Source organism: Hemicordylus capensis, chromosome 2 (genome assembly GCF_027244095.1).
Source record: "Hemicordylus capensis ecotype Gifberg chromosome 2, rHemCap1.1.pri, whole genome shotgun sequence".
In the NCBI taxonomy this organism is placed as follows: Eukaryota; Metazoa; Chordata; class Lepidosauria; order Squamata; family Cordylidae; genus Hemicordylus; species Hemicordylus capensis.
Genome location: NC_069658.1, coordinates 422,240,619 through 422,266,538, shown reverse-complemented (window position 1 = coordinate 422,266,538; position 25,920 = coordinate 422,240,619). Strand labels below are relative to the sequence as shown.

Here is a 25,920-nt window from a genome sequence, read left to right as displayed (position 1 = left end):
CTATTGCTATCCCCCGGTATTGCTATGTCGATTATTTTAACTTGTTTTTCTTTCTTCTTGACTAGTTATATCTGTTGTATTGTGTGGCAGATGTTTGTTTGTTTGTTGTTGTTATTATTACTGAATAAATGTGTGTTAACTCTGGCCCTGGCAGGGCCTTCAAGGCAGCTTACAAAATGAACGTATGAAGCTGGCTTATATTGAGCCAGACCACTGATTGATCTATGGTTGACTGCCAGTTAATGTTTTCTGCACAGACTGGCAGCAGCTCTCCAAGGTTTCAGGCAGGGCTTTCCCCCAGGCCTACCTGGAGATGCCAGAGACTGAACCTGCAAAGCATGTGCTGCACTACTGAGCTACAACGCTTTACCGTTATGCAATGCCCCCTCCCCACAATTAAAAATACCCAGCCAGCTAAAATCAGCAGCAGCAGCAGCAGCAACCACCACCACCAACGACAACATAGACAGCAACCCCTGCAGCTTGCTATTGCACCCCATTTATGGAACAGCCTCTAAAGTGAGGTTTGCTTGGTTTCATCACTTTGTTCTTTTAGATGCCAGGTAAAGACCTTTTTGTTCACCCAGGCCTCTTAAATTTGGGTTTTCAAATTTGTTCTGATTTTTAACTAATTTTAAAATGTGCTTTTAAGCTGCTTTGTATTGTATTTTGTATTTTCTTTTAACCTTTTTTTTTGGTCTGTTATGATTTAATGTGTTATGTGTTTTTATTGTATGTTTTAATCCTCTGTTGTGAGCCATCCAGAGAACAATTTGTTATGCGGCGACTACCAAATAAAGTTGTTTAATTATCATCATCATCATCATCATCGCAAACATCTGAAATACCCAGGTTTTAATCTGTCCTATAAGCTTGAAGATCCACCTAATGGCGCAGCAGGGAAGTAACTTGCCTAGGGAACAAGAAGTTGCTGGTTTGAATCCCCGCTGGTATGTTTCCCAGACTATGGGGAAAACTCTTTAAAAATCACTCCTTTGCCCAACTTCTTTAAAATTTGGGTGGTAGCTTTGGGCACTACCACTCAACCCATTTTGGCCACAAAATGGAGGTCTGAATCTCCAAATTTTTCAGGTCCGAAACTGGGGTGATTTGTTTTGTACCCGAATCTGGGCAATTGAGGACAGGGATGATTTGTTTTTTCTACAAATCACCCGAATCAGCCAGATTCGGGTACAAATCATTTTGTACCCAAATCATTTCACACATCCCTAGTAAACCCCTCCTGTATGCTACCAAAGAAAACCACATGGGACTGTGGTTGCCAGGAGTCGTCACCAACTCGTTGGCACAACATTACCTTTACCTTTATAAGCTACAAGAACTTGGAGCAGATAGGCTTCCTTAGGGAGAAAATTTCACAAAGAGGGCACCATCACCAAAAAGCCCTTGTCCCTTTACCATCCTTCTACTACTAACACTACGGATATTTATATACACCTTTTCAACAAAAGTGCTCAAAGTGGTTTACATAGAAGAATATATAAAAGATAAATAAGATGGTTCCCTGTCCCAAAAAGGCTCAAAATCTGAAAGGAAATATAAGGTAGACACCAGCAGCAACCACTGGAAGGATTTTGTGCTGGGGTTGGATAGGAACAGTTGCTCTTTCCCCTGCTAAATATATGAGCACCATCACTTCAAAAGGTATCACTTTCCTCAACTAGCAGGGGCTATCCTACACTCACAACAGCTGTACCACCAGGAGCACAGTTTTCCTCAGATAATCTAAGCATATGGAAGGATTTATATGGGAGAAGGCAATCCTGCAGGTATCTGGGCTATTTAGAGCTTCTTTTGTCAGCACCAGTACCTTGAATTGTGCTGGAAGCTACAGACTCATAACTAATCCCGGTCAGTTACTGACTGCCACATTATGAACACATCATGAGCATCTATACATGTCTATGCCTTGCCCACCCGATCCATGTACACTTTTTGTGTGTGACTGATGAACTGTATAGTGGGGTATATCCTTTGACTGGTGTATCAGCTTGGAATCCTCAATAGAAATAGCTTATTCATGCTCTTGTAACTTCCAGAATTGTCTGCTGCAACATGTTGCATGTGGGGCTACCACTCAGGCCTTGGCCACATTGAAGCATGACTACTGTAACATGCTCTACATGGGGCTGCCCTTGAAAAATGTCTGGAAACTACAGTACACTGCATTACAGAAGTTAGTTATAAGTTTATTCGGTCATTGACCAGCAAACTGCATTACAGAATGCAATGGCTAGGCTATTGCAGGAGCTCATGGTAGGGATTGAGTGACTTCCCTGCTTTCTTGTTTGCATTGGCTCCCAATTTGCTTCCGAGCACAATTCAAGGTGCTGGTCATTACCTTTAATGCTATAAATCAGGGCCACACAACTTTAGCCCTCCACCTGTGTTTGGACTATCACTCCCATCATCCTCAGCCGCAGTGGTCAATAGTCAGGTATGATGGGAATTGTAGTTCATCATCTGCAGGAGGGCTGAAGTTGTGCAGCCCGGCTCCAAATACTTTTAAGGCCTGGGATCTTTAAGGATCACTCCCTCCTGTAACAACCTACTCAAACTTTGAGACCTTGCTCAGTGTCCTGCCTCCTTCAGAGGTATGGTGGCCAGAATCTTTTCAGTGGTGGAGCCTGGGTTGTGGAACACTCTACCTACAGAGAGCCCCACCAACAATTACTTTTCACTGTCTGGCAAAAACGTTGCCAGACATTTAGGAAGGCATTTGCCTGCTGATGAGCTTATTGTGGGTGCTGCTGGAAAGGGCTTGCTCGGCTGTAGCACCCCGTTTCATACCTGCAGTGTGAAAAGGTGTAGTCCAGCAGAGATTGTATCACATGCTATTTGTGTAAATCAGCCCATGGTGCCACACTCCCTTCTCCAAGTGAATTCTAGGTAGGGTTGTATTTTAGTACATACTTGGATCTATATCTGTGCATCTTGCTTGATCTTAGCAGACAACAAGCTTTCATTGCTCAAGTGTTCCTTGGTGGCTACATGGGGACAGGCCTTCTCCGCTGCTGCCCCAAAGCTTTGGAACACGCTCCCTGCTGAAATAAGAGCCTCCGCATCTCTGACAACTTTTAAAAAGTCTTTAAAGATGTATCTATTCACCCAGGCTTTTAATGAAATATTGTTTTAATAGTTTTAACATTGTTTAAAATGTTTTAAGGTTTGAATTGTTGTAGTGTTTCAACTTCTGCTGTATCATTTATTTTGTTTTAACTGGTGTTTTAATTTTTGTTGTCATTTATTTTAACTAATATTTAAACTTTTTTCTGTTTTCTGTTTGCTTTGTTGTAAACCACCCAGAGATGTGAGTTTTGAGTGGTATAAAATCATGTTCGTTAAATAAATAAATAAATAAATAAATAAATAACAGAGTGCTTTTTCGTCACCACTAATCTTGGCACCCATGCATCTATGAAGGCAAAGCAGCATCTTCAGGGTCTGAGGGTTTGCCTTTGCAAGCAGGCTTAAGCAACCTAAAATGTGAAACTGGAAAGTGCAAATCTTACTTCAGAAATGAAGAGAAGTAAATATGCAACCTTGAGACATAGGTGAATCCAAGACAAGATACTTGCTGACCAAACGTGAAAATACAGGGAAGGGTGAACAAGTTATTTTTTCAGCTGTCATTGTGTACAATATGCTGCAAATTTCCCTGCCATTTGATCAGAACTGACAGTGATAAATTCTAGACCCAGGAGTTTATCTACAAACTGCTCACCCAAGGATTTATTGCAGTCTTTTTTAGACATACAAAACAAGCACTGGAGGGTGTGGCCAGAGAACCAATCACCACGACTGACAGGGTCTGAGCTGGCAGTGGCTAATCAGGAGAGATATCTTGGCTGCTGTGTGGATGCCTCAGTGTGAATGTGGACCCAGTGTGCAGGTGTGAAAAAGGCCAATTCCATGCTATGGATCATGAGGAAACGGATTGAAAACAAAACTGGCAATATCACAGTGTCCTTACATCTACAGTGCAGCCACACTATTTTCTATTTACTGGTCACTACATTGCCCTAGAGACTAAATGCCTAGAGCAGTGGTTCCCAACCTGGCTTCCTCCAGACGTTGCTGAACTACATCTCCCATCATTCCCAGCTACAATTTATTGTGGCTGGGGATGATGGGAGTTGTAGATCAGCAACATCTGGAGGAACCCAGGTTGGGAACTACAGGCCTGGAGAATAAAAGTTATATAGCAGGAAGGGAAAAAATACAGAAAAGGGCTCAGAGGAATGGAGAATCATCCCTACGTGGAAATGACACAATGTTTGGAGCTTTTTAGTGAAGAAGAAAAGGCAACAAAAGGGTTGGGGAACATGACAGAAATTTATAAATTTACTATCCAAAGGCCCATCAAAAATGATGGATGGAATGACAAGAGAACAGTTGTTGGTTTTATTATGTATCAGCTTTCTCTCTTTCCATGTTATCTTGTTCAGTGATTGGCAAGAGATTTGACAAAACTTCACACAGTATGTAATTAATTTATAGAACTCACAGCTATAGTATGTGTAGATGTCCACTAGCTGATAGTTTTAACAGGGGATTTGATAAATTCATAGAGGATAGGTTTATCAATGATACCTCCAGCTTGGGAAGCAGTATACCTTCGAATGCCGGTTTCTAGGATGCAACAGCAAAAGATGTGTTTTTGCCTAGATTTTGTATTTGTGGGCTTCCCTGAGGCAGCTGGCTGGCCAGTGTGGCAAGCAGGATGATGATTTAGATGCACCTTTGGTCTGATCCAGCAGAGCACTTCTTGTGTTCTCTTGTAATAAGAAACAATCCCCCTAAACGACAGACAATTTAATCTCTACGATCTAAATTAAGAGATGCCCAACAAGTTTTAAACACTGAAATTTAATCAAGTTTCAGAACCTCTGCAGGATTTTGGAAGGAGGTTCCAACATATCAATCTGTCTAAGTTCCTAACTTTCTATAGTAGAGAACTTTTATGTGATCGTTCAAATCCGTAATGCTTCATGTGAGGTCTAATGTGATATAGTCTAGCAAAGACTGTACCACAAGCAATTCCTGCATGGTTGAACAGAGAAAGTGAGCACCAAATCCTTATCTGCCATTTTTGTTTCACTCAGTCTGAAGTCAAATCATCACATCAAATTATGTAGAGAATGGCTGTAACTCAGTGGCAAGGACACATGCTTTTCATGCAGAAGCTCACCAGTAGCTGTGTTTTTAGATAACCTGTTCAGAAAGCTCTGAAGACAACTGGAGTAGACAGCAGTGATCTAGATGGGCCAATGGTGTGGCTAAGTATAAAGGTTACTCTTGTTTAGTAACTTCCTTTAAAACAAAAAGGTTAATCTCCCATTTTCAAAAATTTGACAGAGATTTCAATGTAGTATTTCTACCTTTTGCTAGCATAGCAGTGCACCCCCTCTTGCCAGAATGAGAACATATCTCTGGGATCTAGAATCATTATATAGACACAGATGGGAAGAATGGCAAAGAGGCACCTTTTAACGCGGTGATTCTCTTTATTTAGCAGGGGGAGAGTAACTGGCCCTATCCACCCCCAGCACAGTACCTCCGGTGACTGTTGCTGGTGTCTGTCTTATGTTTCTTTTTAGATTGTGAGCCCTTTGGGGACAGGGATCCATCTTATGTATTTATTATTTCTCTGTGTAAACTGCCCTGAGCCATTTTTGGAAGGGCGGTATAGAAATTGAATGAATGAATGAATGAATAATACATGATAGGGAGGGACTTACCTGTAGAGATAGGTAATTAAAAAGGGGAAAAAAGAAACACTGAGAAAAATAGCGTTGTGTCATAGTCTGTTAATCAACACAGTGGTAGGGGAGGTTAGTAAGGGGGAATAGCACTACTTTTCCATTAAAGACATACACAGCAACTAGTCTGGAAGTGGCCAGGGAGAAGAGGGCCAATCTGAACATTAGAAAATGTCACCAGAGAAAATGTGGAACTTGAAAAAGTGAGAGATCTGGATTCATGCACACATTGAGCTGCTCTGTATTTTATACTTGCCATGATAAACCACATCACCATGGCCAAGTTCCCCCAAATTCCAGCTCACTGTGTTGAGTCACTAGGGTCACCAAGTAGTGAGTTTCATCTCTGCCTGAAATTCATGACAGTGGTGTTCACTGGCAGTGGCAGGGACTTCTAGCCTACTGAAAGGCTTGAGATTCCTGTTTGCCTTAGTTCTCTCATCTGGAAAATGGGAATAACAACAAACTATCTCTCTGGATTGTTGCAAGGTCCATAAAGGTTAGGAACTATTGGCATTTGCCCTGATTCTGTCTTGGGGGATAGGGTATGGTCAGGCACAATCTTTTATACTGAATGATCATTTTAAAGTCTCTAGATAGCCAGTTCAGGGTTTGTATGAGTACCTTGTCCTTATCTGCTTCTCTTTTTAGTCTTATTGTTTGATTAGTAAAACTTGAAATTTTAACTTCAATTTTAACTTCAATTTTAACTTAACTTTTGTTAGCCACCTTGAGGCATTTGCAAGAAGACCGATACCCCTGAATAAAATATATACATAAAATACAATCAACCAGTTCTGATGCCATGCCATGCTTCTGCAGTGGGCTATCTGGCTACTGTTCACAACAGAAAGTGATGATTCAAATCTGCTTTTCAGATACTAGAAGATGGCATTGGAGGTGGGGGTGGGAGAAAAAGAAATCTAGGCAAGATGTCAAGGTTCAAGTAGAACTGCTGTTTAGATGATTCAGAGAGGAGTTTTTTTTTTTTTAAAATATCTTCAAACATTTGTGGGAAGATCTAGACTCACTGGTTATTTAGAGAACAAATGCACAATGAACGTCCTACATGGTAATGCAACAAAATCAAGAAATGTACCATGCCAGTGTTAGTGGGGAAAGACACAAGATCTCCACACAGAGCAGGAAGTTGGGGGAGGAGCTGTTGATCAAAAAGATTCCCACTGAAGTCTCTAGCTGACTATTACTAAAAAGAAAACCAAACCAAAAACCCCTCTGCACAGTCAAATTGTTCTCTGCATGGCACGCTGGCTGCATTAGGAGAGCCCTCCCACATATTTCTAAATGGGAATGACGGCTGCTCTGGGGAACATAAATAATGTTCTCTAGCACAGGCAGCCTTTCACAGGTGAAATACGTACATCCTGCACACACTGGGGTCTGTACCTCTGCTGCCTCTGAGAGGGACACAGTGCTGTGTTCAAAGGCAGCCCTGCATTGTTTTACTCCCACTTTTAGCCTACTTTCCAGTAGGCTTATGAGATCATCTGGCATTCTGTGTGTGTGTGTCCATGTGTCCCCCACTATCAACTTCACAATGCCTGGACCAATATGAACCAAATCGGGTACAGTTGTAGGGACACAAATGGACACCTCAACAACATAGTTTGTGATGATGTCATCCACGCCAGTCCAAGATGGATTGAGGCACAAACTTTTGAGCCACAAGTGGGCTAACTTGTGAACCGCCTAACTGATTTGAACCAAATTTGCCACAGATGTAGGGGCACATAGGGATGCCCAAGGTGTGTGGTGTGTGATGATGTCATCCACTCCAATTCAAGATGGTTGCCACATGAACATCTGAGGCGCAAGCAAGCTAATCTGTGGACTGTCTAACCAATTTAAATCAAATTAGGTACAGTTGCAGTGAGTGGCACATAGGGACACCTCAACGGCGTAGTTTGTGATGATGTCATCCATGCCAATTCAAGGTGGCGGACACATAAACTTTTGAGGAGCAAGTGGGCTAACTTGTGAACCGCTTAACCGATTTGAACCAAATTTGCTGCAGCTGTAGGGACACATAGAGACACCTCAATGGCGAAGATTGTGACCATGTCATCCACCTCAATTCAAGATGGTGGACACATAAACTTTGGAGGCACAAATGCACTAACTTGTGGACAGTCTAACCGATTTGAATCAAATTTGAAACAGCTGAATGGACACATAGTGATGCCCCAATGGTGTAGTTTGTAATGATGTCACCCATCCCAATCCAAGATGGTGGATGCATAAACCTTTGAGGCACAAGTGAACTAACTTGAGGACTGTCTAACCCGATTTTGACTCCTGGCGCCCACAGAGCCCTGTGGTTTTAGGGCTAGGTTGAAGTTATTCCACCTCAGCCCTTCACAAAAAACTTGGTGATTTAAAAATGTTCAGCAGGGATTAGGAATCCCTGTCACTTTCGAGGAAACCCACAAAGGTTTGGCAGTTTTCAAGGATGGGGCAGGGGGCTACCTATGGAGGCAGTGTTGCTGTTTTTCTTTCTTAGAAAAAGCTGCTGCCTCTGTGGGCAGGAGCAGTAGACGTTCTACTTATCTCCAAGTAGCTGGACCCATTTTCCTTCCCAGAATGCACCAGGGTGTGATGCATTGCATCATTCCCTGGTGCATTCTGGGAAGGAAAATGGATGGTTGGGAGCTTCTGCCTACATTGGTGGCAACATTTTGGTCTTAAGCAAGAAAAATACTACCACTTTAGCTAAGCTCTGTGCCTCATGCCAGAAATGTACACACTTTCTGTGGGATCTCCCATGAAAGTATTGAAACTTGCCTCATTTTTGCCACCCACAAAAATTCTGCAAAAATGGAGGGAGATGAGTTTCAACAGCCCTTTCATATAAGGCAAGACTACACATTACATTAAAACCAATAGTTTGGCCCTGTGTGTTTGGTTTTGTTTCACTTAAATAGCAATTGCAGGGTGTGTGTCTGTGTGTGTATACGTCCATGTTTAAGGAGGAGGAATTCTCTAGATAACGTTTCCACCGTCTCGCACTAAATTATAGGCATAGGCATTGCCTCAGAGTTGAGGGAGGACGGAAGTATATTCTCTCCACTCCTTCTCCTATCAGTGGGGAGACTCCTCCCCCCTTTCAGCTTGCTCCTTCTTCCCTGGCAAGGCAAGTGGATTGGCCACCCAATCCCTTGCCCCCAAAGGGGACTTGTTCTCCAACTCCACCTGCTTCATTAGCCTTTCTACACCTGTTTGCAGCTGTGGAGCTGATATCATCGCTATTCCATCTCCACCATTTGGCTGCCTCTTGGGCTGCACCCGCCCATCCCCCAGCAGCTGTTTCACACCTCTCTGAGCCCTTCCTGACTTTTGAAAGGTAATTACTGGGGTTGTCCTGGTGTATGTAGCCCACTGCCGTTTGACTGGGTAAACAACCCTGTCTCGCAGAGGAGGGTGGGAAACCCTGACTATATATACATACGTGTGTGTGTGTGTGTGTGTGTGTGTGTGTGTGTGTGTGTGAAGGATTAGGACCACACTGTGTGGGGAGGAGGTATTTAACACTTTTTTACCATGTCACCATTCCAATGAAAATCCTTTCTCCAAAGCTGCTAATAGCCTTGTGAGATAAACTTTCATTGGTACCAAGGGAAGCTTCCTTTTGGGGGCTAATGCCCCTGCTAACTTGGCAAAGAGGCACCTTTTATCATGGTGATTCTCTTTATTTAGCAGGGGGAGAGTAACTGGCCCTATCCACCCCCAGCACAGTACTTCCAGTGACTGTTGCTGGTGTCTATCTTGGGTTTCTTTTAGATTGTGAGCCCTTTGGGGACAGGGATCCATCTTATTCATTTATTATTTCTCTGTGTAAACCACCCAGAGCCATTTCTGGAAGGGCAGTATAGAAATCAAATTATTATTATTATTATTATTATTATTATTATTATTATTATTAATAATAATGGCACCTTCAGGAGCAAGATTTATGCCAGGACTGTGGTGTGGCAGGACGGGGCTAAACTCCTATATGCAATGGGTCTGATCTTGACCACCTCCCCCACAGCTGCTACTTAATTAAAAACAAATACCCAGACACATAGAGCCAACATCATGTTTTAATGTAATGTGTAATGTGCCTCTTGGACCATCCTGCCTCCCAATCCAAGCCTTGCAAGGCACCATGTGAAGGCTGTTGATAACCTTTCCTCCTCTTTGCAAGGGTCAGATTGGAGCATCCCTACCTGATCTATGTAAGGCTCTGGATGGGCACTGCACAAGGAGGGAACCCCCTCTCTGCATGTAGCACCTTTCCAGAAGCTTACCAGGGCTGGATTGAGATTGAGGTGCAAAGAGAGCCCCCCTTTCCCCTACATGGTGGCTGTGGTGGCATCCTGTTCCTCTTCTTCACTGTCTGTTTACCCTTGCCTGTTTAAAAGACAGAGAGAGCAGATTTTGGAGCAGCAGGAAGTCACTTCTTGCAGCACCAGTTTCCCCACCCTCAGTCTTTTGAAGAGACAGAGGGCAGAGTGCGACAGGGAGGGGGAGAAAAAGAAAGAAGGGCAGCTGGAGCACAGCAAGAAAATAATATTTTGGGAGGTGGGGCAGCAGCAGTGGCAGGCCCAGGTGGGTCTGTAGGCAGCAATAGGTCTTCAGGGGCAGCCAACATGTTGCCTCTGCCAATCTGCCACTTGGGGTAACTGCCTCACCATGCCTCACTAGCAATTTGCTCCAGTGGATGTCCTTGGCCTCTTAGCTCAACCTTTCTCACAGAGTTGTTTTGAGGAATAAAATGGGCGAGAGTCATGTAAATAGCTCTGAGTATGATTTGGGGCAGCCCAAAGACCAGTGTGTATGTATTTTTCTAGGATAATGAACCAGCGACGTGTAATCCACAGTGATTCCTTTCCCCAATATACAGTGTTGCTTGCCAGTGATGGAGGACTAAGAGAATGACTCCCTCATTTTCTGCAGGTGTTTAGCTTCTCGGCTTCAGAGACTGTAAAACACATGGGCAGGGCAGGGCCTACCTAGCCATAATCTCTCCTTAAAATTTTTTTTGGTGCATATTCTCTGTGTTAAGGCACATGCTTGCTACCAGACATATAATCTGTCTTTGTTTTTCCTTTGGCCAAATGCACACAATTATACAGTTCTACTCTGAAAAAAACTGACCTGACAGAATAACTAGGGCTGTGCACTGTATCGAACTGATAATCAAGTCTGAGGGGATGCAAGCCCTACTGAAGCATTTTTCTTTGGAAACGATTCTAGAGCAAAATCCCTCCAATATTAGTAGGTGCTGCGATACCATGCCAAATTGTACTGGGATGTTATTGAATAGGTGTGGAGGGTCACAGTGGGACTTACCTTACTGAAGAGGTGGCTTCTGTGAAGAAATTGGCTGCCTTCTGGCAGCTGCAACATTTCAAAATGCTGCCTTTCTTTTCTTGGTGCATTACTGGGGGGAAATGGACCATGCCCTGTGACTATAGGGCACAGCCATCCCCACCCCAGTAATGCACCAGGAAGAGGATGCAATGTCATGAGGTTGCTTCCTTTCGTGGAGCATTATAGGGCGGTACCAGGAAAGGAAAGGTGGTCTTTTGAAACTATGCTGCTGTGGCCTCCAGGAAGGCACAGCTGAGTTCTTCAAAGAGCTCTACAACTATCTTGATTGTGAGCATGACAGGGGTGCTAAATTAGATTAAGCAAGATAAGCAGCATTACGAATCTTCATCATCCACCCTTCGTTCTCCATACAAGACATTATAGTAAAGCTTAAGCAAGGCAGTGGTGATGGCCTCCCTTTGCTGGTCCAGATTGTGCAGTGAAGTGGTTGACCAAGTGTTTCACCATACACCTGGGAAATCATTTGAGGCTGAGCACTAAATCTGGTCCTGGATAAAATGATGAAGCACTCAGACAAATTCTCCATGATCTACACATTTCAACTCTACTGACAATAAGGTGAATGGAAAAGAAGTCACCAAAGTGGCCTGAAAACTCTGGATCGAAACACCAAGGCTTCCTCTTCCTGCCTGAGATGGACCAACTGTGTTTCCTATAAATTGGAATCATCTCAATTCTCAACTTCATTTGCTACTTCCCCCTCACGTTTATCTGCCTCCCAAATGATTTAAGCTATGCACCAAGCTGTGTGTAATTTTGAAGTGTTATCAGTTGATTCAGTAAACCATACATTTCTTCTCTTACCCTAAAATAAATAAAGTGAATCATAAGGCAAGCTTCATCTTTTGAAACCCCACAAAAATGTCATTCATGTCCCCCCTTTCACATGCAGCTGGAGACACAAAGAATACTCCAGCCCCCCAAACCTGTAACTCCTTGGGGCATAAGTTTTAAATAGCTGGCTCCTGCTGACTCACTTTCTGCGTCATATAGTAAGGGTCAAAGTCCTCCAGTGGTACAGCAACCAGGCCTTTTGGGATATCCCCGTAGATGAAAGGCAAATTCTTCCCTGCCTCCAGGTCACTGTTTGGTTTTGGTCTGCTGTCTTCATCGTCATCTCTGTGACTGCTGTCTTGTTTAGGACGCTTCTTCTTCTTATCTTCTGCAATGCGCTTCTCGATGTTAGCCAGAGATTCCGGAGTGAAAGGTCTAAAACTATCAGGGCCTGGTGGTGCAAGCAGCCGTGCTGCCATCTTTTCATCCTGCAGAAACTTCTTTAGTTATGTTGCGCCCAGGATAGGTCAGCTCTGTATGGGAGAGAATGAGACAGGTATTCCAATTCAATCACCAGCGTAATGGTGGATAGATTAGTATTTTTTGAAAAGTAGAATGAATGAGCCTGGTTTGACTGCAACCCTATTGAGATACCTCTAACTCAAATGTTTGACTGCAACCTTATTGAGATACCTCTAACTCATATGTTGGCTCTATTGGCCTCCACCTGCATATTCCAAATTATTAAACTAATTTTGGGTGCCTTTTCTGGACCATTGAAGATTTTCTTTCTGAGAATTTGGACCACCATGTTTTCTAAGTTCTTAACTTAAACTGTGGAGATTGCCAAGCCATAAAACAAAAATCATAGAAGGAGGAAGCTAATGGAAATGCCTTTAGCACAGCATTTCATGATGCCTGACAAGTCTACCACTTCTGGAGGCAATCTTCCACTATTAAGGCTGACCTCTTCCCCCAACCACTTTTAAATCTCATGTTCCTCCTGTTGTCCATCAGCCTGTGGGCAGTTCCATCTCAAGAGATATCAAGTGTTCACCAAGGTCTCTTAAGAACTACCAATGCCTATTTAGAGCAGAGTGAGCCAAGTTATTAGGTTAGTGGTTTCCAAATTGTGTTCTGGAGAGCCCTAGAGCTCCTTGAAAGTTTAGTGAGTTTATTGAGTTTCCTCAACAAGAAGATAAGAAATGGTGGACAAGCTACCCTGAGAAGTAGCTTATCCATCACAACAGGTCCCCCCCACCCCCCAAAACAGTATGCATAGCTCCCAGGTAGTATTGGGTGTGTTCTGTGTTGAGGTCTCAATTCACATGAAAAATGGACAGGCCTATCATGAGATGATACCAGTGCCTATCATGAAATGAATGTTGGCCCTTTAAATCCCAGAATCCTCCTCTGCTATCCACTGGTGTTCTGTGGCAAAGGAGTTGGCAAAGGAGTTAGCATGCATGTGCCTTGTGGGCACTTGTGTGCCTGATGGGCGCACCCGCGCCCGCTACTTCCAACCACTTCTGGCCGAAGAGCAAACGAGGGGGGGGGCAGGGAAGTATGCTGCTGTACCATAGGATTTGGGAAATACTGGGCGCTGGTGGGGGGAAAGTGGAGGGAGAGGTAAGTGTACCCTCCCCTGCCCTTAAAGTGCGACCCCCTGCCGCCTTCGAACTTCAAACCGCCTGGTTCTCAAACCTTTTTGGAGGCCCATAAAAAGCCCATAAAAGGGCCTCCGAACAGGTTTGTGCACATCCCTACAGTATAATACTGTATTATACTTAGTGGGGAATTATCAATCAATCTTTATTACGGCTGAAGACCAGCATATAGTGGGGAATTAAGTATTATACATATAGGGGGGAAGTGGCTACCCAAAGACCTTCTGGCCACGTCAGACAGAATGCCAAACCAGAGGTAAACATTCCAAAGGTTTGAGTTAGTGATCATCCGAATGTATGAAGCCACGGTTTTGTCACCCAACTACGGCTCTGTTTGGTTTTGTCACCCAACCACGGCTCTGTTTTCACTTCCAAACCTGAATTTGAACCCTTGGTTGGTAGTGAGTTTTGTTGCTGAAATCTGAGGTTCGAAGGCACCATTGTGTTGTCCAAATTCTGCTGCTGCTATAACCTGGGTTTTGTGCGCAACCCACAACCACAGAGAGGTCTGCTCAGAGCAGCCCAGAAATGTATTGGTTTTAATGGTGCAGCGGGGAAGCAACCTGCCTAGAGAGCAGGAGGCTGATAGTTCGAATCCCTGTTGATGTGTTTCCCAGAATATGGGAAACTTCTATATTGGGTAGCAGTGATATAGGAAGGTGCTGAAAGGCATCATCTCATACTGCACGGGAGGAGGCAATGGTGAACCACTCCTATATTCTACCAATAAAACCACATGGCTCTGATGTCGCCAGGAGTCGACACTGACTCAACAGCACAATCTTTCCTTTTCTTTCTTTAGGGCGGCCATGCTTCTCACTGGCTGCCTCTTGGAGTGGATGCTCTGCCCTCTGCCCTCTCCTTACTACTCCTGCCTCTGCTTGGCAACAGGGATGCCGCATCCCTAGAGTCCATGCATTTAGAGGGACAGAACCACATTTAGAGGGACAGAACCAAGCATTTCCCCTGCTTGTTTTGCACATTATGGGTTCCCCAGCAAACAAACAAACAAAAAAGGATGGGAGGTCAAGACAGAGACATCAGGGGAGGTCTCCAACAATTCATCACTGCAGTACTTTGTGCACAAACACATTAAGCCCTAGTCATACAAATAATTGAATGCATTTCTGACCACACACATTTCAATCACCCTCAGTTCCCACAACCTTCCATCAGAAGAATGAGGGCTTCCGCATGGCTTTATTTCCATGCAGGAGGTTTCCATCCACACAGATGTCCCACCTGTATTCCACGCTGCTTGTGTTACACACTGTAGAACCTCTTGGTTTGAGAGACTTCACCAATGTGCCAGTGCACCAAGGTGTTGATGTGCTATCAAACCATAGTCCAAGGGATCACTCTGACGTGCCTTGGGCTGCCAAAACCAGGGAGAGCTAGGCCATTGGATGTATGAGGAGACATAAGGAATCAGACCAGCGATGTCTTTTGTGGGTTTTCTTGAGGAATTAGGTTTCGAAAATTACAATGAATGTTGGGTCATGGAAAGCAAAGACTAATCCTTGTAACCTTACCACAAAGCAAGTCTACATAGCAAGGGAGAGTTGAGAAGGGAAAAGGGGGAAGGGGAGCAAAAAAACTGATTTATAAGCACCAGCTGTCCAACAGCCATTTTTTCCCTTCCCTGGCTCTTTGGCCATCAAGTCTTCTTAACACTTCAAAGTGGAGATTTAAGAGGGTAAGGGGAGAGGGGTGGTGTCACGATCAGGTTATGTCACACTTGGTTAATTTTGGATTCCACTCAGCAGGGTCCCATTATGAAAGAATGTGTGAACACACTGCCCCAATAATGATGCCCAGAGAAAAACTCATTCTGTGCATGTATGGGAAAGCAGATGCTTGTGCAGTCTATGTTTAACCAGTAAAAGTGGGAAGAGAGGGGCCCAATCCTCTGTTCCCAGGGGAGCGAGGGAGGGGCCCCCAAGTCCCTCCCCAACTGGGGAAGGCAGTTTGTCTTTTCCCCAGGGAGATTAAAAGAGGACTCCCACAAGGGGAACTCAGGGATCCTCACAGCCAGAAGTGACAAGCCATTTTTCTGGATGCTTAAGTCCAACACGGCAAGCAGATTTCCCCCAGGGAGAGTCCACTTCCTGGATGTAGGCTCGCATCCAATGGCGGAGTATGGGATAGCACTGCAATCGCTACTGAGGGGAATTACCATGACAGCTGTTTTAAATGTAGCGACCTCAAACTACACGCAGAACTACCCCCTTCTCTTTGAATTTGGATGCATAAAATGCAGGCCACTCCTCCTGACCAAAAGGGGCAGTCACATGGCTTCATCAGGTGCCACCTTTCCAGGCAGGTAACAGTTCCCAGAAACACCAGCTGCAATGAATTGGCATGAGATCTGCTCTAGGCTACGGAAGCAGCTGCATGGAAACAACACGGCATCACTTTTCCTGGTGGACTGTCCCTTCTCCCACCCACCTGGCCAACAACCCACCGCCCCACACCCTAATTTCTCAGTTGCTGTTCAATGTCATTCTCCCCCTCCCCGCCAAGACCCCATTAGAATCTGGAAGCGTCCCTTGCCATCCTGGGGTGTCAATAATGGTGCTTGTGTATGACCGTGTGGTGTGTCAGTGCAATATCAGTGGGGCAAGTGGTGTGAGGAAAGGATTAAAATGCCTTTGGCCTGATGCCAAAAAGGTAGGATCACACTGCGCATGACCTTGCTAACACTGCAGCCAGTAGTTGCTGCTTTACTGACGTGCCGACGCCTTGCCCACAGTCCGGTGATGTGAGCTGAATGCAGCTTGCTGGGATGCAGCCTGGGTGGATGATGATGATGATGATGATGATTGATTGATTGATGATGATTTACATATCCTGCTCTTCCTCCAAGGAGCCCAGAGCAGTGTACTACATACTTGAGTTTCTCTTTCACAACCACCCTGTGAAGTAGGTTAGCTAGGAAGAGAGAGGCAAAGAAGAGGGAGGGGTTCCTCTGTCCAGAAGCCGGAGACTGCCAAGCCGCAGCTGATCAATTGTCTGCAGCATGGTTCCCGGTTTCACAGATTAACCACAGCTTTGTATACCTGAGGTCTGATGCTATGGTGGAATGGGGCCTCTGTCTTAAGGTTGCCATTTTTTTAATCAGTCCCTGTTCCTGTGCCTGGAACAGCAGATTGATCTTGCAAACATGGGCAATGCTTACCTCCATTCAGCAAGAAGCTTCACCTGCTGACTTCTGCTGATCAAGCTGCTGTTTCAGGCACAAGAGCAGGGCAGCCATTTGGCCCAGATTAGTTGGCAATCCTCCTTCTGAATCCAAAAAATCCCCTTGCATAGCAAGACCAAACCTGGTTTTCTTATGCAAAAATTAATGCAAACATTTCTTCAAAGACAGCAAACCTCCATTGCAAATAAGAAAAATAGACTGACTGACATAAGGTAACAGGCTCAAATACAGCATGGCTACTGCTGTATTCATGGAAGCAGTGGCGCCACTGTCCTGAACGGTGGTTGTGCAAGCCACATCCCCGCGGTTTCTCCCATTGTGTTGAATGGGAGAAACCACAGGCACGCAGCTTGAGCAACCGCTGATAAAGACACCAGCACTGCTGCTTCTGTGTACACAGCAGTGGCTGCACTGATGTCCCCCAGCTCTGTTACCCTTGCACATCATGTCAGGGAGATGGTGTTTAAATTCCCCCCCAACGCCAACGCAAAACATAACATAAAAGGATAAGTCTGGAGAAATAGGTTTGCATTCAGCAGGGACTGCACAGTGTCCCCAACAAAGAGGGCACCGACCAGGTATGACGTGCTCTCAGGCCAAATAACAAGCGTGAGTCAGAAAAAAACCCTGAGTTGGTCTGCATCTGATGCTGCTGTGTATGAGAGAGAGAGAGAGAGAGAGAGAGAGAGAGAGAGAGAAGGACGCCCCCTCCCTTCTTTTAGATTCACACCTTGGCTGAGGAAACAGGAATAGAAGGAGAATGCTCTGTGATTCCCCGCATAAGGGCTGACAGTTTGAGCTTTTCACACTGAAGGAAAGGGAGTGGAATTCTAGAAGCCGTGCACTGATGCAACGGCACTGCAGCATTGCAGACTGAGATACAACAGAGAACACGGGCTTTGACACTTAAGGGAGCAGTCTCGCTGCTGGATGGGCAGAAGGTTTTAGGTGCAGGAATCATGTCATTGCTGCACACACCAGTCGCAGGCAGACAGGTTTATATTTTGCTTCAAAAGACCCCTTAGCAAATAAAACAACTTATTAGCCACATATAGAGCACCCCAACCCCTCCCTGCCACACGTACACAATCCGAATACTGTGGAAACTGACAAGCGAGGACCTCTTGAATAAGGAATGATGACTCAACACATTCCTTGACACCAATGATCTCCGACAGGGCCAAATGATTACGATGCAGCTATTCCGGCATGAAGTCAGTCATCACCATCATTATGGTGTCCAGCGTGCCTTTCCCGTCTCTCTAAGCCCTGCTGCCAAAGACACCCAATATAACCATACGCTTAATAGGAGTTTACCATGGGTTTGAAAGAGAGTCATTTGGACATGGTGGCTAGAGTGTTGAACTATGACCATGGAGGACCCCTCTCAGCCATGGTGCTCACCTTGGCTATTCTCTCACTTGTAAGGACAGCCCGGCCAGATCAGGCCCAAGGCTCATCTATTTTAGCATCTTGATTCCCACAGTGGCCCACCGCATATCTCTGGGAAGCCTACAGGCAAGAGATGTAGACATGCCTTCTCTCTTTGTTCTACTTGCACCTACCTCACAGGGTTGTTGTGAGGATAAAAGAGTGGAGGCATGCTGCTTTGAAAATTGGGTAGGATAAAAATCTAATACATAAATAAGTGTTCCGGATCTTCCAGCACCACAGGAGGAGGTACTGCATCAACGGATATTGGGGTTCACTGGTGAATCATGCTCTGATCTTCATGGCTGGATTCAAAATGTGTAAAGCTGCAGCCTGCAATAAGCTAAAGCTTTAATCTAAGGCGTCAGTTTTAATCAGTAAGGCTGCAAGGGCATATTTGTTTGTTTTTTGAGGCTGTTCTTGTACATTACTGCGAAAGATAAAGGAAAGGTGGCCTGGCCCTGCTAACAGCAGGAGTTTCCTATGCTAAAGTGTAAGCTAATTCATACTTCTATCAGTGGAAGGAAGCCCTATATTAAGGTTTTAGTAATAGGCACATATATTTAAATTTGGCTGATTGATTGATTGATTAAGCAGATAAAAGGCTGGTGATTAATCAAACTGAAATTCTTTAATTGACAGCCCTAAGCATGAGACAACCTATTGTTTACTTCTGTGTAATGACTATCATCGTTTATCCAGGCCAAGCAAAGAGCAGTGCTAGGCAACGGAGGCCTGTTTTGCCCACCCACCATTATAGTCTCATTGATGAAATCTCACCTCCAACTTTCTAAAGGCAGCAGAGCAAGCAATCCTCCACTGCAGCAGAGAAAGGTGGAGTGATTTGCCAAAGGCCACACTAGAAAAATGGTAATCGGGTCAATTGTATTCTACTGGACCATTCTACCACAGGAGATGCTCAATCTCTCCCAGGGGGCAGGGAGGAGAAATTCCGCAATCAATTTCCCATCCTGCACAGCAATATCATGCAAGGAAATCAATGGGGCAAGACAGATTTTTTGTAACTGCAAGGGCCTACAATGCTTTATAGCCTAGCCATAAAACTCTGTTTAGGCTTACCCCATTCCCAAAAGTCCACTGCAACACCATCCCTGTGTTGAATACAAATACAATGAATATTTATATACTGCTTTTCAACAGAAGTTCCCAAAGTGGTTTATATAGATAGATTTAAATTAAATTAAGTTAGATGGCTCCCTGTCCCCAAAGGGCTCACAATCTAAGAAAGAAACATAAGACAGACACCAGCAACAGTCACTGGAGGTACTGTGCTGGGGGTGGATAGGGCCAGTTACTCTCCCCCTGCTCAATAAAGAGAATTGCAACTTTTAAAAGGTGCCTCTTTAAAGGTAAAATTGTGCCATTGAGTTGGTGTCGACTCCTGGTGCTCACAGAGCTCTGGGGTTTTCTGTGGTAGAATAGAGGAGGGGTTTACCATTGCCATCTCCCACGCAGTATGAGATGATGCCTTTCAGCATCTTCCTATATTGCTGCTGCCCGATATAGGTGTTTCCCATAGTCTGGGAAACATACCACCGGGAATTTGAACCGGCAACCTCTTGCTCCCTAGGGAAGTTACCCCTGCCACTGTGATGATGATGATGATGATAATAATAATAATAATAATAATAATAATAATAATAATAATAATAATAATAGGCTGTTCCCAGTAAAGTTGCTTTTTGTAATTGGCTGATGGTGATTTCTGTGGCCCCTATGGTGTTGAGGTGCTCTTCAAGTTGTTTTGGAATTGCACCTAGGGCACCAATTACTACTGGGATTATTTTGGTCTTCTTCTGCCACAGCCTTACAAATTGAAATTGAAAGGCTGTGGCAGAAGAAGACCAATATAATCCCAGTAGTAACTGGCGCCCTAGGTGCAATTCCAAAAGACCTTGGAGAGCACCTCAACACCATAGGGGCCACAGAAATCACCATCAGCCAATTACAAAAAGCAACTTTAATGGGAACAGCCTATATTCTGTGATGATATCTATAATAACAACAGCAACAATATTGGTAATAAAATCCAGCCATCCTAGGTCCTTGGGAAGGACTCGGTGTCTGGATAAAACAAACCAGTCAATAACACCTGTCTGACTGTGTAAACAACAACAACAACAACAACAACAACAACTTAATAAATTATTTATTAGCTGCCCCATAACTAATTGTTCTCTGGGCAGCTCACAACAGAGGATTAAAACATACAATTAAAACACATAACACATTAAATTATAACAGATTAAAAAGGTGAAAAGAAAATACAAAATACAATACAAAGCAGCTTAAAAACTCATTTTAAAATTATTTAAAAATCAGATCAAATCTGAAAATCAAAATTTAAAAGGTCTAAGCATCTAAAATAGCAAAGTGATTAAGCCAGGCGAACCTCACTGGGGAGGCTTTGCCATAAAGGGGGAGCAACCACCAAAAAGACCCTCTCCCTGGTAGCCACCCACCTCACCTTGTTTGGCATGGGTACCCAGGAGAGCTCTTCCAAAGAAGATCTTAAGGTTCCATTTGGGACATAAGGGGCAAGGCACTCTCTCAGGTTACCTGATTAAAACCAGCACTTTGAATTTGACCCAGAAATGGTCTGGGAGCCAGTGCAGCTGATGAAGCACTGGTGTCAGAGGCGCTCTTACCCCTGGACCTTGGAGCCCCAGTCCGTGGCCTCCAAGGTCCAGGGGGGCCTCCTGTCACGGCCCCATCCTTTGCCCGCCACACCTAGCCTCATGAAGCTGAACTGTGGTGCCAAAAACCTGAATAATTCTAGATACCATGTGCGCGGCCGGGGGATAGGAGCGCTCCTGACCGCTGTAATATGATCAAAATGTCCAGTCCCAGTTAATAACCATGCAATCCTATTTTGTACCAGCTGCAGTTTCCAGACTGTTTTCAAAGGCAGCCCCGTGTAAAATGCATTGCAGTAATCTAAGCAAGTTAACTTATATAGGCATGAGATAAGAACTGCTGGATCAGGCTCAAGGCCCATCCAGTCCAGCATCCTGTTTCACTCAGTGGCCCACCAAATGCCTCCAAGAAGCCCACAGGTGTTGAGGATTTGCCCCCTCTTCTGCTGATGCTCCCTTTCAACTGGTATTTAGCAGCATCATGACTCTGAAGCTGGAGGTGGCCTATAGCCACCAGACTAGTAGGCATTGATAGGGACTGTCCTCCATGATTTTGCCTAAGCCCCTTTTAAAGCTATCCAAGCTAGTGGGCATCACCACGTCCTGTGGCAGAGAGTTCCGTAAGTGAATTAGGCACTGTGTGAAGAAGTACTTAATAATAATAATAATAATAATAATAATAATAATAATAATAATAATAAATAAATAAATAAACTTCGTTAGCCACCCCATAACAAATTGTTCTACTTCCTTTTTTCAGTAAGATTTAATGGCTTTACATTTTCAGAGTTTCTCTGTGATCAAGAGGATTTGAAATGTTTCCAAAATAAAAGTTGAGATGTTCAAGAGTCTAACATGCAAATGGAAGAGGAGTTGTGGGGCCTCTGGCAAAAAAGCTGGACATATAGTTGAGATACGATGTTTTGGGATGTGCAGCCTGGGAGCTCCAAAAGAGAATGATGAGCTTCAAAATTCTAACATCCAAAATTCTTTGAGAGCAGACATGAAATGCTTTGATCCTGCCTTTGGTAGCAGCATTTGGCAGGACAACACTGACACCCCCCCAAACCAAAATTAAGCCGCACAATGACCTCAAAGCTAGCCAGAAATTGTACCATGTCACCATTTCCACCCATGCAGCAAACATAACCACCTGAAACGCAGCCCCAGATCAACTCGTCTTCTTTTTGAGGGGATGGCTAAAGAGAGAGGAGGCTGAAATCGGTGGAGCAGTAATATCTAACTGGTATGTTTATTATCAAAGGTTTCAAGTAGCAATCCACAGCATCATAGGAACCTAGGCAGCTGCCATATACCGAGTCAAGCCACCGGTCCATCTAGTTCAGTATTGTCTACACAGACTGGCAGTGGTTTCTCCAAGGTTGCAGGCAGAAGTCCCTCTCAGCCCTATCTTGGAGATGCCAGGGAGGGAACTTGGAACCTTCTGCATGCAGGTGCTCTTCCCAGAGCAGCCCCATCTCCTAAGGGGAATATCTTACAGTGCTCAGATGTGGTCTCCCATTCAAATGCAACCAGGGTAGAACCTACTGAGCAAAGGGGACAATTCATGCTTGCTACCACAAGACCAGCATTCCTCCTTAAACCATGATTTCAGAGGGAAGAGGAATCCACATTTCAGATTGCTTAAGAAGAAACAAGTACCACGTAAGAAAAAAATACATTCAATATTTCCATTTCCCCCATTTGAACATCACTAAATAAGTATGCTCAGGGGCGTAACAAGGTTGGAGTGGGCCCAGAGACAAAACTTTAAAAAATATTCAAGGAAGTTCGGGTAGGTGTTGGGTGGAGGAGAAATGTCTCTGACCCCCCCCCGAGGCAGGGGACCCTGAGACAACGGTCTCCCCTTGCCCTATTATAGTTACACCCCTGAGTATGCTATTTTGCATTCCACAGAATCTGAGATCAGCTTTCACTTAGAGTCCCTTCAACATATTTATCTATCTATCTATCTATCTATCTATCTATCTATCTATCTATCTATCTATCCGATTTCTATACCGCCCTTCCAAAAATGGCTCAGGGCGGTTCACACAGAGAAATAACAAATAAATAATTTAAACAAAATGGACATCATGTTGAGAGTTCCTCACTAACATGTGGCTTCATCCTACATTGCCATAATAATGTTTGGCCATGTGGTCCTGAGGTAAGTGGGTGGGACCATTCGTGAACCTGGGATGCTGTAGGGGTTAGAATGCTGGACAGGCCTGAGCTGCACATGAAGCAGAACAAAATGGAAGGATCCTGAGGTGGCAGAGTGAACTGTACCACTTCAGTCTGCCAGTGGAGGAGTGATATTTTTGAATGCCCCTTCCATGTAAAGTAAACCCTGCAAATAAAACAACTATAACTCGGCTTCTTTTTGAGGTGATGACTAAAGAGAGAGGAGCTGGAATTGGCTTTTGTGATTATGGTTGCAAACACAAAACTAGTATACCAGGCAAAAAGGTTCTAGTGCAGCCTTTCCCCGCGTTTGTTATTTTTCTACATGCAGGGGGTTGTTACCTTCCCTCCCAGCTGGCTAATAATGAGAAGGACTTAGATGTTAGCTCCACCCATGTGGATCTGATTTCCGTGGAGGTGATAGAGTTTTTGTTTTTTTTAAAAAACTAATATGCCTAGTAAGGCTCCCATTAATATGCCACTCAAGTGTCCTATACTGTCCACGGGCCTTTGTAAGGGAGGACTAGACAATGCTGGTTCAGTAATTTGGCAGATCCAGCTCCTATTTCCAAAGACCCTCTCACTAATAATAATAATAATAATAATAATAATAATAATAGTAATAATAATACAAAAAGCAGCTTTACTGGGAACAGCCTATATTCTGCGACGATATCTATAATAACAGCAACAACATTGACAATAAAATTCTGGCATCCCAGGTCCTTGGGAAGGACCCGATGTCTGGATAAAACAAACCAGTCAATAACACCTGTCTGACTGTGTAAAATAATAATAATAAATATTTATACCCACCCCTCCAGTACACTACTGCTTGGGGCAGCTCACAACAAGCTATGGTTTTATGATGGTTTAAGTCTCATGTGTGAAAAGAGATCTTTAATTCCTTTTCCTGGGGTACAGCACAGAGCATCTGGCAGAGGCTATGGCTTCTCTCCATTATACATCTGGGCTCTTAATTCCCATTTGCTTGTGCCTTGCTTGTCTCATGCACGGGAGTCACCAGCTCAACTGCATCCAGAGGCGTAACTATAGGGGGCAGGGGGGGCACGTGCCCCGGGCGCCATCTTTTCTGGTCACGTGGGGGGCGCCGCCATGACCAATTTTTTTAAATTTTTTTTTTAATTTTTTGTTAATACAAATGTTTCCTGCTCAGTGCAGCAGCGCTGCAGCAGTCAAGGGAGTGCGTCGGTGCCCCCTTCCCCACGAGCGGTCCCTTCCGTGCCACCTGCGCCACCCGCATTGCTTTGCTGGCGCCTGGCGGCCAGTCAGTGGCCTGGCTTGGCGGCGGTGAGCGCTTGTGAGGAAAAACCTAAGTATAATGTAGTATGTGGGGGGGGGCGTGGTGGTGGGGGGGCGCCATTTCAGTGCTTGCCCCGGGCACCGTTTCCCCTAGTTACGCCTCTGACTGCATCATGGGAGAACTCTTATCAAGCCTTGGTTGCTTTTCACCCGAGGGAGGAGAAGTTAAACAGCCCTCTGCCTTAAAAATTAGTTGCCGACTAGGCCTAATTTATTTTTCCAGGGCCAAAGGAACCCACCTTGTGAACCAGATGGCTGCAGGGGTCCTCAGTCTCCTTTATAGTTATTTGACTGACTAAATGCAGGGCAATTATGTGGTCCTTGGGTTTTGCCCAAGAAAAATTTAAAAGTGCAAAGTAAGCACTAGAAAGTAATCATCATGGTTTAAATTCAAGTCCCTGGACACATACAATATTTGCCCCTTTAGTGAAGTGGAACATTACCTAGCCATGGGCCAATCTTCAACTGATAACACACAGACTGCTGTTGATATATTGCCTTAATGTGGATGAAGGGTGAAATTGCTCAGATCAAATAGATAGAATGCATACAAAGAGCAGCTAGACATACATAAACACAGTCTTCTTACTAATGGTGGCCAACATGCAAACTAATGAAGTGCTGGTTCTGTGGTGGAAGGGTGATTTATGTTCATCTCCCCTTCCCTCTGGAGCCTACTGTGCCTCCCAAAGGGTCATGCAACTGACGGTCATGCAACTGATGGTCATGCAACCCACAGGAATATATTTTTGGGAGTACCCAGGTAGAAGGGGAGACTGACAAAAATTGGCCCTCCCCCATAGGCACAGAACAATGTTAGCTGTACCAGTGCTTCATTAGTTTGGATGTCAGCCACTATTTCCTATCCTAGGGTTACCACATGTTAGGCCACTATACAGGCTGTTTTAACAGCTCTGGGGTAAAGAGGCCACCCGTAATGCTGCAGCTTACTAACTCTTTTCTTCTTCCAACGTCAATGGTCAGAGGAGACATTTAATCAGCACTTCATGATTCCAACTGTATGTGGCCATTTGGGAGGCAACCAATCTCAAGCAAATAGGGCATTGGCCCATAGCAGTGAAGCGACTTTCTCCAGCTCATCATAATCCTGCTACCCAAATGGTGGCTTTGAAACAGGAACAGGAAGTGAAGGCTGTGTGCTACTCTTGTCTTTTTCCTGCCTCTATTATCATCATGAGCATGGTTTGTTCATCCTAGCAAGGAGCATGGTTTGTTCATCCTAGCAAGGGCAAGGAGAGACAGTTGTCTGGGGGCCCACTGCCTTGGCCCCCCCAGGGGCAAGACACATGACTGACTCCCCCAGCTGCACACCCATCTCGGCTTCCTTCAGTTGTATTCGTCCTCCGAAATTGATGTGAGTGTTAAGACCTGGAGCTACCAGAACAGCATATCTTTCTCTAGTACTGTTAAATGACTTGCATCATCCACAATTTACAAAACCTTTTAAAAAATAATTTAGGATGATGTTCTACTGTGGCACT

General features: G+C 44.5%; 1 protein-coding gene across 5 annotated transcripts in view; it reads right to left on the bottom strand.

Annotated features, from left to right (window-relative positions):
- Nucleotides 1–25,920, bottom strand: part of SCN8A (sodium voltage-gated channel alpha subunit 8) — a 154,887-nt gene that overhangs the window by 107,414 nt on the left and 21,553 nt on the right. For 4 of the 5 annotated variants that reach the window (XM_053292582.1, XM_053292584.1, XM_053292581.1 and 1 more), the window contains exon 2: nucleotides 12,155–12,484. In XM_053292582.1, the coding sequence (XP_053148557.1) occupies nucleotides 12,155–12,430 (276 nt within the window). In that variant the 5' untranslated portion in view covers nucleotides 12,431–12,484. Of the gene's footprint in view, nucleotides 1–12,154; nucleotides 12,485–25,920 lie in introns of those variants that run through there. The other variant, XM_053292587.1, reaches the window with a different exon arrangement.